The sequence below is a fragment of the Fusarium subglutinans genome (assembly GCF_013396075.1).
Source record: "Fusarium subglutinans strain NRRL 66333 chromosome Unknown NRRL66333_c0000106, whole genome shotgun sequence".
In the NCBI taxonomy this organism is placed as follows: Eukaryota; Fungi; Ascomycota; class Sordariomycetes; order Hypocreales; family Nectriaceae; genus Fusarium; species Fusarium subglutinans.
In genome coordinates, this window is record NW_023502169.1 from 12,981 (window position 1) to 27,719 (window position 14,739).

Sequence of the window (14,739 nt, forward strand, 5' to 3'; positions counted from 1 at the left end):
CAAAGACTAGATTAAAGGCTCCTGGTCACAATACCGCAACTTGATCTCTGATATTGCCCTGATGGTGGTGCTGGTGCTTCGGCCCAGGTCACAGTAAGTGACGATTCAGTACAATATAGTATCAAATCCCGAACCCAATCTCAACGATTCCACAACAGGTTCTTCGGAACTTTGATCGGTCTGGTGGTCTAGTGGTATGATTCTCGCTTAGGGAAAACCCTACAGCATAGCTTGCGAGAGGTCCCGGGTTCAATCCCCGGCCAGACCCTTCCTTTTGCTTTTTTAATAGTCAGCTCAACGGGAATTTATTCCTTTTTTTTTTTTTTTTTTAGCTAACGGTTTCTCACCTCAGAATGTTGTGTTGAGTGAGTGGAACATGGTTTGTTTTGAGGCCTGTTTACAATAAGGTGTGTGTGGTATTGACTGTGTGACTCTTTTTCAACTTTCACTTTTGTGAAAAGTAGAAATACTTCGACAACATATACATCTTCTGAATAGAGCTAGAAGCTCTAGGCAAAGAGAACTGAAGATAAATGCTAAGACAGCTTATGCTGTTTGCTGAGACGTAGCTGGCCTGTCAATGAACATCTCCTCCAGCTGTCGATGTACCAATAGATGAGTGAGTGAGGCAAGATACAGTGACTCGACATGTGATGAAGACCATAAGACGAGAGAAGGTCAGGGGATATGAGGAAGAAAATGACTCGAGCTCTCAGATTGACGAGCGATAGCCGAGTCAAGAAAAGAGATTCTTACAAGTCCCTAAAGACGATAAAAATGGCAAGGCTGTAGAGTAGAATTTGATTGGAGCATATCTTTGAAGGGCTGGATAATGAAATATTAGGCTTTCAATATCTGAAAAGCTTTCAGTGACAGACAGGACTTTTGGAACATTGTAGACAAAGTGAGGATAGACATGGATGGTCTAAACTACACAGCTCTTGGGCAGTCATAGGAGATGTAGTGAGCGATATGTGGACATTCTCATCTTGAACAAGCAAAGGCATATACATTTAGTCATAACTGTGTCCTAAATTATACCCTCAAAACATCCACATTGTCCGAAATCCAATCATATTGCGCCGTCCTGAAGTTATCATCAATGATACTGTTCTTATTCGCCGTCTCAAACCACATAAGCTTCTTGCTCCCCTTCCACTCTGGCCAATTCGCATACTTGGTGACGCCCTTGTTAGGATCCAAATTATACAAAAAGTTGAAATAGTACGTCCTAATACTGCGCATAGCGTTATTCGGCCAGAGACCATAAAAGACTTGTAGCAGATCAGAAGCATGCATCGTTCCGAGAATAGGCGTGCCGTAGTTGTAACTCGCGAGGTAAGACCATGCTGGGACGTCGGGGTTCTGCTCAGCTGCTAATTGGAGAAAGATTCGACGGGTCAGGGAGAAGACCAAGTCGCCGAAGATGGCAGCGCGGCGCTTGAACATGGGGAAGACTTCGTTGAGGAGGGATGTTCGAAAGGGACTTCCTGCGCTTAGGGCGGTGGGATATGTGTTCACCAGAGCGGTCAATTGCTCCTTGGTGGCCTTTTGGAAGTAGAGTTGGTGAAGATAGTCGACAAACTTGGCTGTAGTGGTCAAATTTGGTTGGAAGAGAGCAAAGAGAGTGCCTTCGTCTTCCTGGTTGCCGTTGATCATGGGGACTGCGTGGTAACTACCTGATGCGATGAGTGCTTCTGGACTATCAGGAAGAACAGTGCCGTCCGGGCGAGGGAGGTATGATAGAGCGAGGGAGTTGTACGACAAGAGTCCGGGAACAGAGTTTGCTGCGTTCAAGAACTTGTCGTAGCTCAGACCACGAAGACAGGCGAGCGTATCAGAAGATCCAGAGCATCCGCCCGATTTCACAACTGCGTCGTAGATAGCTTGCGCCTTATCGCTATCCACAGGTTCCGCGGGGGCAACACTACCAGAGTTCATGATGGCGCCGCGGAAAAGGGGCTTGCCGTTGTAATCGGCATCACCGCCGTAAAGGACCATCTGATCGAGCACTGAGATGGCACCAGCGGATTCGCCCCAGATAGTGACCTTGTCAGGGTCACCACCGAAGGAAGCAATGTTATCGGCAACCCACTGAAGACCCATGCGCTGGTCAAGAAGACCCAAGTTCGAACTTCCGTCCTTCTTGATCTCGGCACCTGGCATGAAGCCGAAACCAGCGACGCGGTAGTTGACAGCAACGTAGATAAATGGCTGGTCCTGGTCAATGGCAGTGCCCAAGAGACTAGTTCCATCGTACATAGCGCTCGAACCAAGCTCAAAGCCGCCGCCAAAGATCCAGAACAGAACAGGGAGTTTATCACCAGGCTTGGTACCAGCCGGTCGTTGGACAGTCATGGTAAGACAATCCTCCTGACCAGTGATGGGAGTAAGGAAGGGAATAGCCAAGAAGTCTGATAGAAACTTGGAGATGACATCTTGGGCACCAGATGAGATGAACATCTGAGGACATGACGGGCCGGTAAGTCCTGAAGCATCAAAGTTGCCTAGAGGCTTGGATAGTTTCTTTGGCGGTTTGAGTCGCAGAGAACCCGTCGGCGGATCCGCAAAGGGAATTCCTCTGAAGGAATCAACAGTGCCAGAAGTTGAGCCGATGACAGTTCCAGAGGGAACAGCGACTGTGACTTTGGCAGCTCGTTCTTCAAGAGCTGGCGTGGCTGGTTCAACAGGCTGAAGATGCGGAATAGCATCTGGTGCAGGGAAAGGAGCTGGGACAGCTACCACAGCCGTAAGAAGGCCGAAGCCAGAGACAAGACCTGTAAACTTCATTGTGAAGCTCAACTGTAGGACTGATAGCCTAGGATGTAGGAGTGGCTGGAACAAAGTCTGAACTGAACCGCCACGGAGAGAGCCGTACGCAACAAAGCTTAATAAGTGTCTCAAGCGTCAAGACAACGAGCCAACAGACACTGATCCCGCTGTCTCAGTTGAATTGCTGATCCTATTTTCACACGGGAAATGAGCACAATTTGAACTCTCAAGCAACACCGCGCTCGTCCCCTCCCGCTTTGACATATTCCCACAATATATTGAGTTTCTCTCTCCCTCTCATACCCTGGTTCGACGTCGACGGTGAACTTGCATCTTTTCCTCAAAGGCATATTCCCCAGAAGTGGAAGCCATCGCCGTATTCACAAAAGTATCAGTCCAAAAGAAGTCCCTGAGCCGAGTGCAGTCCCCGCTTCCCCGTGGGGAAATCAGCTGCCAGACGAGAAACCATGGTGTATTTGCCAAGTTTCTGACTCTACGAGACCGAGGCAGAAAAATGTCGTCCCTGTTAGTCTATCCACGTGGAGAGGGGGAGGGATCGACGATCAGCTGAATGGTTTTTGTGATAGTGTGTTTGCTGTGGTTGGTGGAGATGTAGGGGGAAAAAAGAAGATGGTGGTACCGGAGGGAACGACTGAATAGTTTGATGGTGGGGAAGCAAAGTTGATCAAAGATGGCATTGGCATTGGCATTGGCATTGGCATTTGGTGTAAGTCGAAAAGAGGTCATACCCCGGACCCTGAGATCCTTGTCTGCCGTAGTTTGTTTAAGTCAAGTTAGGCCCTGGTGACCTGTCCAAGTCCGGGGAATACATACAGCAACAAGAATGCGGGGGAGGATTAGAAATGTCGGTCTGTAGCTAAATCAATACGAGGATATTATTGTTCTTATGAGGGATTAATGTCTATTTCGAGTAATCTATTCACTATCTGCCATTTCAATCCCGCGTATAGATCCAATACCTATCCCCCTGTTCTCACATTCGCATCAAGAACGTCATCACACATGACCAACCCAACCCCAGCCTGTTACAATTGAAACAAATTAAGCGGTAGAAACCAAAAAAAAAAAAAAAACTTGTTAATTACCAGGTAAAAGCCCAAACCCAACCCAGCACCAACTCAGCCTTATCCGAAGACAAGGTACTATAACCATGGCAGTGTAAAAATGGCAGTATTTGCGATCAAAACCTGGAGATTATCAGACTTAACTAACAACCGCTAATCCATCACACACACAACCATTCTCCGATGTTCGAAATAGGAAGCTCTCACGATGCCATTCCTAAAAGAATACTAAGATATGCAAGTGCAAGTTCGGATCAAGGTCTGGAGAAAACTCAGAATATCTCCGCTTTCCTGTAAGCAGAGCTGAAGAAGATGGTGTAGTCGTGCAGCATTCCGAGGTTCGGACTGAGTCCGTTAGGTTAAAGAGAAATGGATAGACATGTGTTTCTCCTTGCAAGAGACTTTGACAAGTGGTTGCTAGTGAGAGTTGGCTTCCAAGTTGATCCAAGTTGAAGGGCTCGCGTCGAGCCTACTAATGGTCAGAAATGCTCTACCCCGCGAACAACCCAAAAAGCAACTGACTTCAAAGTGTCAAGGGCAATGCTCAAGAAATGTCATTGAATTCGTCATCAAACGCAGACCATCTCGCTAGAAAGATCAAAACCACAAGAAAGGCATATGTATGCACATGTCCTAAACCTATCCCTCACTTCAGTCCCTCTGAAAGCTCAATTCAATTCACAACCAGTCCCCAAAAGCCAAATGCTGTTTGTTGCTCATACATACCCTGATAACCTAACCTTGCGCCGTCGACTATCTGATAACCCTGCGCCGTTGCCCATGTCATGCGTGCCTGTGAGGCAGATTGAGTCTTCATGCAATCCCAAAGACAATCCAGTCCAGTCCAGCCCAGCCAAATGTATCGTGTATACCGAATGCGTCCTGTTGCCCTCAAAATTAAACCGTGGGGGTATATCCATCCCATCTGAGTTTCATATCATACACCGAATTTAGCTTGCTTTCACATCACCACGCCCACAGGTGTGCCCTCGTTTAGACAGCGTTTCTTTGAAACGATTGCTGGCTCTTCCTCGGTCTCTTCCTCGTAGCTACTGCTGACGACTTCGGTGAGGACATCTCGCTTGCGCTTCTCGCCAGTTGGTTTCTCAGGATCTTTCTCCCATGTCTCGATCTCATCGGGGTTGAATGTTCCGACAATCTCTTGGCCTAGAGCTTTGCCCAGTCTCTCTCGGAGCCCCAGAATCGGCCAGATGGGAACTCTTGTGTATTCGATCTTGAGACCAGAAACAATAGCGTCGTCATCGTCAGCTGGAGCCTTGAAGGGATCGTGGAACTTCTCCAAGAACGCCTTTGTGATGTGGCCAGTATAAACAATAAACTCGGATGTATCAATGTCGTGTGTGAGAATCTTCAGCTTGATGTCGTGAAAGTTGGGGCTTGGAGGAATGCCCTGTCCTGGTGAAATGCGCGAGTCGCGTCTGCCACTGATAGGTGGGGTAGGGTAGAAGTGCTTCTGCGCCATCCCTAGAAAGACACCCACAAAGTGGGCATCGTGATCGGAATTCGAAGGCACGAGGATACGGGCTCGCAGTTGCTGAAGGCGAAACACGGGCTCGTTCCAGGTTCGTCCAGGTCCAGAAGCGACGCGAAAAAGGTTGTTTCGGACTGAAGCCAATTGAGTCTTGCCGATGTAACAGATCATAGGTAGGTTGGCGGGGCTGTAGTTTGGCGAGGACTGTGTTGAGATGTTAAAGGATTCAGCGGGTCGCGTTGAAACTGATTTGAATGAAGAGTATGAAGACTTTGCCTCCTCAGAAGGGTAATTCCACATAAGCTGCGCGCGTACAGCATCACGGTAAACGCGACCGCCAAAGAAGAGATGGAGTTCGGGGAGGTACTGCGGCTTGTTGAAAGGTGTAGGCCACAGTGTGTTGAGGACCGACTTGACAGCATTTGAGGATAGAATAGGATGCAATGGGTCGGGCAGGAGAATCTGCGTGAGCGCGTTGCTAAGACTGATGATGGTATTCGATGGACTCAAATGTCCTCGCGATGGTGGTGTGCCTGGAGCCGCTGACGGCTGAGGTGTATCGCACGGCGGCAGTTCCTCCCATCTCGCGCCGAGCAGCTGAGCGTGTAGATCCGTCCAACAAATGGGTCGCACAAAGAGCGATGTGCCGGCGTGTTGCTGGAAGATATCGTAGAGCGAGTTCTTTGCGGGCCGGTAGATGCGCTGCGGACGCCTTTTTCGCGGGGCGACGATGGGCGCCTGTGAAGTGCAGGGCGTTGTGTCCAGTGATACACCGTTAGCGTTACCGTTGCGCGACGGTGAAGTCGAAGAGATAGCAGAAGAAGATTGCGAAGTCGCCATATCCACCAAACTGCGCAGCTGTCCGATGAAGCTGCCGTTGCCGAATAAAGAACTGTCGCGAAGGGGGGTTGATTAGCGCTGCGTGTAAATGGGTTGTGTTGGTTGGGGGGAGGAAGGATATCGTTGATGTCAGAGGAAAAAGAACAGAAGAATAGCGTAAACTTACTCAAATGCAAGCATCCGATGATTGAATAGTCGATCTGTATTTGCCTCCCTTTGGATGACTCTTTCAGCGCTTGTTGGTTGCCTGAAGCCAGATGCTTCTCTCGAGTCTTTGTTGTAGAGCGAGCCTTGGTTCTGCGACGCGCCCTTAACGATTCCCTGTTTATCTCCAGTCTTTTCCAGTGACAAGCTCTCCGCTAGCGTCTGGCACGAGCGTCGCCCTTGTCTTTTTGACAGAAAAAGTAAAAAAAAGGGGAGATCCTTAGTGTCCAATAGGAAATGAGCAAAAAGAAGAACAAGGCAACTCTTGTTAAAAAGTAGACTCTTCAGTGAAAGAGAAAAAGAAGGTGGAAGGAGGGGAGAGGAGAGGAGAGACGGGAGGGAGGAAATATCGGTGACACTGAATGAATCACACTTAGGGCGTGAAACCAAGGCAAGGCAAGGCAAGGCAAGGCAAGGCTTCTTTTTTTCACTCTTAGGTATGAGTTGTTAGTGGATACGACCTGCATCTGCACCAGGAAGAATCTGCACGAGGGACGAGGGAAAAAGCGCGTCGCCACCGTGATTCGTCGCGGAGCTAATCGGCGCGAATGAGTAGCGAGTTCACGTGAGCAGCCATCCCTCGCATTAGGCAGCCATAAAGGGAGGCGCATGTGCTGCGCCACATCATCATTTGTAGCCTGATGGACAATCCACCGATTAAGGCATCAACTTTGCTCTGGGTGCCAGCCAGCCTTGCCCCACATCAATCCAGCCCGTGAGTGAGCTTGGTGAGCTCAGGTTGGTGTAGCCCCGCCGGTGACGAAGCGAAGCGCAACTCAGCATCAATCAGCCCGTATCTTGCGCCGATTTGTCCATTTCCCTCCCAAGCAGCTTTGATATACTGGAATTGGTCTGATAATTGCTCTTCAAGATGCCGGTATGTCCAAACCAAACACCCAAACTTCACAAATAACTACACAAACACACTCCACCATCTCCTATTGCATCACCGCATCTCACGATATATCAACCAAGCTAACAATAACAACCTCTCTAGGCATACAACTCCGTTTTCAACAATGATCCCAACATCCCCCGCATAATCGGCAACTTCCCTCTCCTCCCTCTCCGTACCAAGACCAGAGGCCCTGCCTACACCCTGCCCAACCCCTCGCCGCCTCTGCCGGCCAACGAGTCTCCCGACCCCGACAGCGAGAGCTACGACATCCTCGACGAGGTCCTCGCCCTCTTCCGCGCCAACACATTCTTCCGAAACTTTGAGATCCAAGGCCCCGCCGATCGTCTGCTTGTGTATGGAATCTGGTTTGTCAGCGATTGCCTGACAAAGATCCGACCTCAGGCTTCTCTGCGAGATGCCCAGAAGGATGTTTTGAACTTGGCGCTTGACCTTAACTTTGCTATTCCTGGAGACCCTGCATGGCCTCTCAACCAGGTATGTTTTACCAAACTCAAACTCGAACAGCACGACGAATTGGCCGGTTTACTAATGTTTGAGTGTAGATGTACGAGCCCCCTAGGGACAGACAAGAAGCGGAGCAGCTTAAGCAATATATGTCGCAGGTTCGACAGGAGCTTGCGTCTAGATTGCTCGCTAGAGTATATGATGAGGATGAAACTAAGCCTAGCAAGTGGTGGTTGAGCTTTACCAAGAGAAAGTTCATGGGCAAGTCTTTGTAGAGTATTGGCAAGGGGGGAGGGGAGAGAAGGCATTTTAGAAGACTATCACCAAATCGAGGAGCTGGCGTCATACAAAATACATTTTCAGTACTTACTTGACCTATTTCTGTCGGCTTCTCAGTACTTGGAGAGTCGGGACACTTGAGATTGCTCCAAGCGACCAGAATGAACCGCCTACACAGACCTGTCAAGATTACCACATTAGCAGTCAGCCACCATAACTCATCAGATCTTATTATAACTTATTGTAGTTTACTCTAAGTCACCGTAAAAGTAGCCGCGTGTTTTATGACTTGAGATTGAAGGTCTTTGCTATTTGGTACTGCTCCTTTGTCATATCTTTGACAATCAGGGCCATCATGTTTATACTGGTTTGCTTGCCAACATCAATGCTATTATCAGGCTTCCAAGAAAACACATGCGATTGTTTAGGCAGCTTAGCTACCGCTAGCCTCGCTTCAACAATCAGTTGTTGAATGACCTCATATTGATTGAATAGAAAGCAATCAAGGCTTTCATTCTGACTATAAATTCTCCCACATTCCCCGACCAAGAGTCACAGTTTACTTCACAACATACCACCAGACCTTATATTATACAAAGACATCTTTATACACCTTTCTCCTCCTATCACATCGACACAGGGGAGACTAACACATTTCGCTTCGTTCTCATCACCAGCAACAGCAGCCCCCGTGATCGGTTGCATCTACTCTAGAGCTTTCAACTGTGAACGACGGAGACGCTACACTCCTCGAACTCACCCCAAATTCGGCAAAAATTACCCAGTCAAGAAACTCTGACAGCTCTCGCTCCCCACGAAGATCTCCCAAACTTGAGCGGGGATAACAGACAAAAGGGTTGGCGGAGTCTATCTTTGTTTCTTCTGTTGAACAAAGCCTGGCCACTCAACCGCCTGTTCACAAAGTCATTTCTCTTAAACTATACGGTACGCTATAAACATATCACTTCCTCATTTATTGCGAACATTGTACACTGACTCTTCATCTCAGCGTCACCGAACCCAAAAGTAACTCAATTGATCACGACCCAGATTGTTCAGACGGTCAAGGATAACATTGACTTGTTGGATGACCAAGACTTTGAAGCTGTTGTCGGAAACAGCGATCTGGGACACTCCCTACATCTATTTTAGACAACCTCCATATCCACGAGGCAAGACTATTATCAGTTCTCCTCAACCCCTTTCCCTTCCAAGTTGCTCATGCAAGATAAGATATTCCTTAGTCTCGCCTTCATCAAGTCTTATATACAATGAGTCTCTTTCCAAGCAGCCATATAAGGTACTCATGGAGTCGCATTCGTCATTTCGAGAGGTTCGACTACCAGAAAAACGATGACGGGACATATGAGAACGTCCAGAGGAATCTGCACACCATGATGTAGATGGTTGTCGAGGTCTTTCGGCCTCACAACCCGTTTCAATTCGATCAACTAGAGTTGGCGTTTATTTTCGCCCAGGACGTCTCGGAAGAATGCCATGTCAGCTCGATCGAGTATGATAGACAATCTGATACTCTGGGCAAGTTTCATCTCATCAAACGGAGTGGCATACCTGGTACAGCTAGATGCGAACCAACATGCAGAAATATTTCGCCTTACAACCGTATTAGCGGATTTCCCCATATCACGCCAACATAGCCAACGTCTTTGCAATCGGGACTCGGGCATACAAGTATCTGCCTCGGTACCAGCCTTGCAATGGCTGACTGCAAGAAGCCCAGAGTAAACATTATATTCCATCTTCCCTTTGACTATTAGCACCATATATAACGGTGTTACTATACTCCCCCTACCTTAGTTACCGACGTCAGCAAGATTATACGCACTAAGCCAACACCTCGCCGCCGCAGGCAGATATTTCCATTCGAGACAAAAGGAGTTTGGGCTAGAGAAGCCTTCTTGTGCTGAGGTAGTGGCCTCGCATTATCCCTTCTACACGGTAAGTCGACTGTAGCATGAAGTCTTATAGTCACTTACCGCAACACAGAAGCTCTGACTCTCGCGTTCAAGTTTCACGTTCGGGCCGTTATCCTCCCTTGCGGACACATCTTTGGCGCCTCCTGCATCAAGCAATACTTTGACATAAAGACGCGGGAAGGATGACTCACATCCTGCATCAAGTATCACACTGCCTGCTACTACCATTGCTACTGATATCCCTTCTACGGGGTACCTATGCCTTGTAGTATACCACGCATGGCGTTTACTCGGCATATCGGAGGCCACGACATTTCGGCCGCATGCCACAACCCCTACCTCTAGTCTTATACTATCACCACCACTGTCGATCTCATAGGTCTTGCAGAGATTCAATTGACGCCAGCAAGACCTGGAAAGCAAGATTGGAACAAATAAAGCGATCGCAAAAACTATTCGCTGGCCAAGACCTTGATGAACCTGCAATTGTTTCGCCCATGTCATATACGACAACCCTGGGCAAGGCCACGAATGCTTCGTATATATCGAACCTTTGGCTCATCGATGACAAGATTGTGCACATCACCTTTCCACACATCTCTGAACTCACCGGGTTCGGAACGCCCCCTATGAGTTTCTATTGCGCCCACTGGCTAGATCGCTTCGCTACCGGGCAGTTTTGGGCCACGCCAATTGTACCCGTGAGACTGCAGGAGATTGTCGCGGAGTACATTCTGATTCAGGCCAATCTTTTTAAGAATAAGAAGGACTCTCAGGGACTAAGGCTTGCATATTACCCAACCACCTCGAGCGTTCATTGTTCAAGATACTAGATCAGGACCCATTGACGCAAAGCGGAGACTAAGCCATACCTCGCCAAAGAGCAACACGAGTTCTTAGTACATTCTTTCTTTTTATTATATTATATTCTCCATGCGAGACTTGGCGCCCATGTCGGCGATACCAACGATGAGATACACGTCGTCCACTACGATGGACGATTGCATCCAGATGATAGGAATGCCACTGTCGTCAACTTCAATGCCTGTCCTCGTCCCCGCATCCTTCTTGCGAGTCGAGGAGCTGGAGGCCAAGGCCTAAATCTACAAAGTGCTAATGTGCTTATTCGATGTAGATCTTGGTAGAAAGTGTCGTGGGAAGACCAGGCTGAAGGAAGGATATACCGGTATGGGCAGCAGATGGAAACTTATGTCACCAACGTTTTCTGTGAGAATGCGACCGTCGACGACTTCTTCAGAAGGAAGCGAGATAGGAAGCATATCACCAACGCCAGAATTGTAAACGGCATCACCTTTCCTGACCCCCAGTCGTGTTGGAACTAAGGATATAGAGGATATGCCCGAAACCTCCTCATCGTCGTCGATCGAGACTAGGAGAACTTTCTGATATGTCCATCCGGGTCGCGTGGGGGGTTCGTGAACTGACACGAGAACAGTTGCTAGGGTCATCACGGACACCGGTATTCACATGTTGGCAGTTCTAGAGCAGCAATCACGCTCCATCCTCCACAAGCGTGGCGGCTGTATCAAAGTATATAAGGCATATTTCAACAGCATGGCCGCTCAAAGGGGCTACCTCTTCATCAAATGCTGAGCAGAATGACCCGAGCCCTCAAACGAATCGACAAAGTCAAGCATCTTCCAAACCATCTTCTCGAGCACCAATGACATCTTATCTGAGCCCTCTCATCACCACAATGAGACCGGTTGTGGAGTTGATCCGCAGATATTTCCCCCATAAACTTTGGGTTGAGTATGTACAAAGGAACGAAGTCCGGAAGGCCATTGAGATGGCTTTCGACGAGTACGTTGGTACCAACCTTATCTCGTGATCAGCATACAGCTCAGAGATTTCCTTCCCTCTCTTATCATGTGTGCTAAGAAGGGAACATGCCTCCCTGCAGCCTGCTTATTATCGACACAGAGTTCTCCATGGCCACTCGTCAGCCGCGGGAAGTCGCAGTTATTGAGTATTCGTCTGGAGATACTCAACTGAACGCGGTCACCAAGTTTGACTGGGATGTTCCAGAACTATATACTATTTACAGGCTGGGGTCACCATAAGCTCTCTCTCCTCAGCTCCTGGCAGCCCTCAAATACGGGCGAACATGTGAAAAGAAACTGGACTGCAACACATATATTAAAAGCCCTAAACAAAAAGGCCAATGAGAAAGATGATCTCACATAATAGCTGGGATTTCAGACACAAGCTCAGAACAGAAGAAAACAATTCAATTTTCTGTATATATTAAGAGGGACTGAACAACATGCAGAGAAGTCTATGAGCTCAACACAGACATATCATTGCTCGACTGAAAATAGCCTGGAATAGGGCCTTCCCGCCTCTGATGAAGACGGCGCATACGCTATGTCTTTCAAAATCAACTGAGAGAACCTGGAACTCCTCTATAACAGACTTCCAGTGTGGCAGGAAACAGTAAACTGTCAAACAACAGCTCTCGCTTTCAACACTCGCAACGAAAATACGAGTGTTACTTCTGCGGCGAGGCGTTCCACCATCTCTCGAGCCTATCATACTTCTGCCACGTGTCCTCCCTGCCCCCATCGCCAAACATGCTCCCGAAAGTCTTGCACGAGAACATAAGTCACCGACTCGAGCTGCAGATGGAGTCTGCCCGTCTGGCAGACATCCTGTACCCTTTATTTCAACCCCGCTGAGGCTTTGCGAGATAAGGACTGGGAGCTGAAGAAACAATGATAAAGGATAGATTGGCGATTGAGTTGATATAAACGATTTGGTGATGGATTATGGAAAACGCCTTTCAAGCTCGTCTCGGCACTCTCTACAAGACAAGAGAAACCTATTCTATAAATTACCAATTCCAAAAGTTCCTGGATGAGTCTGGGATAAGTTGGGAAGAGCTCGACGGTTTTTCTGACGAAGTGCAACCACCCGAACCTCTGCGGTCTGATATGTTTTTATCACAGCCCTCAATTCGGTTACACATGAGCATAATATTCAGTTCACAAGACGCTTGCCAACCTGGTAGAGACTTTGAAAAGAGACTATCCCAACCTCCACGGTCTCCACGACGAGATTAGGGAGAAGTTCGAGATCAAAAAGCAGACCTGACATCTGGCCAAGGAAAGAGAAGAATGTTACGGGATTGTGGACGAAATCTGCCATCGTCTCAAACAGAGTCAACACCTGAGCCAATCTGAAAGAGACTTGAATACCGTCAATATCAGGGTCCAGCATATACAGGACCTCATTAGGGATGACGATAACGGAGTACTATATGTACCTCACAGCCAGGCTGGACCCTCACATGGAGATGCCCCAGACCAGATTAGTATCCCTGCGCCGGATCTGCGGAGCCCCCTCCTATCCAGGATCCTACAGTTGTCGTTCGATGAATTGTGAAGCAGAAGAAACGACTCATAATATCCGTCGATACATCTTAGGTCTAGATGTAAGATCAAATAATCAGCATGTTTCACCCGGTAAATCTAGAAAGATTGCCGTAAGACATGCTCCCGCACTATGCACGATTCACCATGTATGAAAGTCACCGAAAGCCCCCTGAAAGATCCGGCGGCGATGAACGCAGGCCTATTTACTGACTACCCTCAGGCGGCCAAAGTGCCACCTCAGTACACCACAGGGGCTAGACGACAGTCCACGGTCTTGGGAACGTGAGGACTTTCTACAACAAATCGATCACGAAACTGTCTATGGCTACTGGAAAGAACGCGGTGGCCGAGACGAGGTGACACGCCTAGACTGGACGTATTGTCTTTTTTACCTAATATCCTACCTTTTCTAAGCGTGAAATTCTTACAAACACGAGCTATATTATTTAGACAAACTCGGACGGGAAGCCGAGGAAGAAGCCCGACCAACGATCAGAACAGCCGAACGTGAGAAGACGGCGTGGACAGAGAGGAGTAACTTGCCCATTCTGCTCGGCCCACTGCAATGCTGCCAGTGGTATCGTCCACCATCTTGAGCAAGGTGCTTGCCCAGCGCACCTCTGGACTTGAGATATGCTCCAAGTTGCAAAGAGATTGATGCCCTCTCATATCGTACATTTCAGCAATTAGACTACGTCTATCAAATGCCAACTCAAAACTGTCTAGCATCTATAAAGATCTGGAACACTTCGCACTGACAGATGGGTCACTAATCGAGATATGGGCCAATCTGCCCTGCATTTCCTTCTGCGCTTCTTCAAGGTGAAGTGGTTTGTCTTGGAGACGATACATGGAGTCGTCAATCAGTATTTTCCTTTTCTTGCAAACGTCACCTCACAGGGCCAGAAGCGTGTCTCAGCTGATGTAACATATATATCCCATATCACGAATCGCGAGAACTCATAACGACAAGTTTCTTTCCGACGACCAGATCAATGATTTCATTCAAGGCCAGGAGGAGTCTGGAAATTATAACCGATTTTCGGCATGCCAATCCAGACAAAGAAACAGACTTAATAGAGCTCAGTCGCCAACAGTATGCTCAAGAGCACGCCCTTTCATCAATACAACCTTGTCGTATATAGCAAGCAACGAGAGAATAGATCAAAACAGAGCTACGTCTACGACCCACGAGTTTGGTGTGTGGTAACACTATGGAGCATGAAAAGCTGATTGGAAAGATCAACTCTTTGTTCTATAATGTATATCTACTCAGCATACCTATATCAGGGACAGATGACGATTCCGACTCGAGAAGACAGCCAGAAACCAGATGAGAGAGCCAGGAGAGGTCTTGAGACTAAATGTAAGG

The 14,739-nt window shown here is 48.1% G+C and overlaps 4 protein-coding genes across 4 annotated transcripts; 1 reads left to right on the forward strand and 3 right to left on the reverse strand.

Moving 5' to 3' along the window:
* Nucleotides 1-1,035: 1,035 nt before the first annotated feature.
* Nucleotides 1,036-2,790, reverse strand: FSUBG_7968 (triacylglycerol lipase V precursor; the record flags this gene model as incomplete). Its single annotated transcript, XM_036686327.1, has 1 exon — nt 1,036-2,790. The coding sequence occupies one exon, from the start codon at nt 2,788-2,790 to the stop codon at nt 1,036-1,038; it is 1,755 nt and encodes a 584-aa protein (XP_036536490.1).
* A 2,028-nt stretch (nt 2,791-4,818) lies between these two features.
* On the reverse strand, nt 4,819-6,189 carry FSUBG_7969 (uncharacterized protein; the record flags this gene model as incomplete). The annotated part of the gene is made up of 1 exon (XM_036686328.1): nt 4,819-6,189. One exon carries the CDS (start codon nt 6,187-6,189, stop codon nt 4,819-4,821), a length of 1,371 nt encoding a protein of 456 aa, XP_036536491.1.
* A 1,075-nt stretch (nt 6,190-7,264) lies between these two features.
* FSUBG_7970 (tRNA (adenine-N(1)-)-methyltransferase non-catalytic subunit) lies at nt 7,265-8,031 on the forward strand (the record flags this gene model as incomplete). The annotated part of the gene is made up of 3 exons (XM_036686330.1): nt 7,265-7,270; nt 7,391-7,786; nt 7,855-8,031. 3 exons carry the CDS (start codon nt 7,265-7,267, stop codon nt 8,029-8,031), a joined length of 579 nt encoding a protein of 192 aa, XP_036536492.1.
* A 2,858-nt stretch (nt 8,032-10,889) lies between these two features.
* On the reverse strand, nt 10,890-11,441 carry FSUBG_7971 (uncharacterized protein; the record flags this gene model as incomplete). The annotated part of the gene is made up of 2 exons (XM_036686331.1): nt 10,890-11,069; nt 11,193-11,441. The coding sequence occupies 2 exons, from the start codon at nt 11,439-11,441 to the stop codon at nt 10,890-10,892; spliced, it is 429 nt and encodes a 142-aa protein (XP_036536493.1).
* Nucleotides 11,442-14,739: the final 3,298 nt, after the last annotated feature.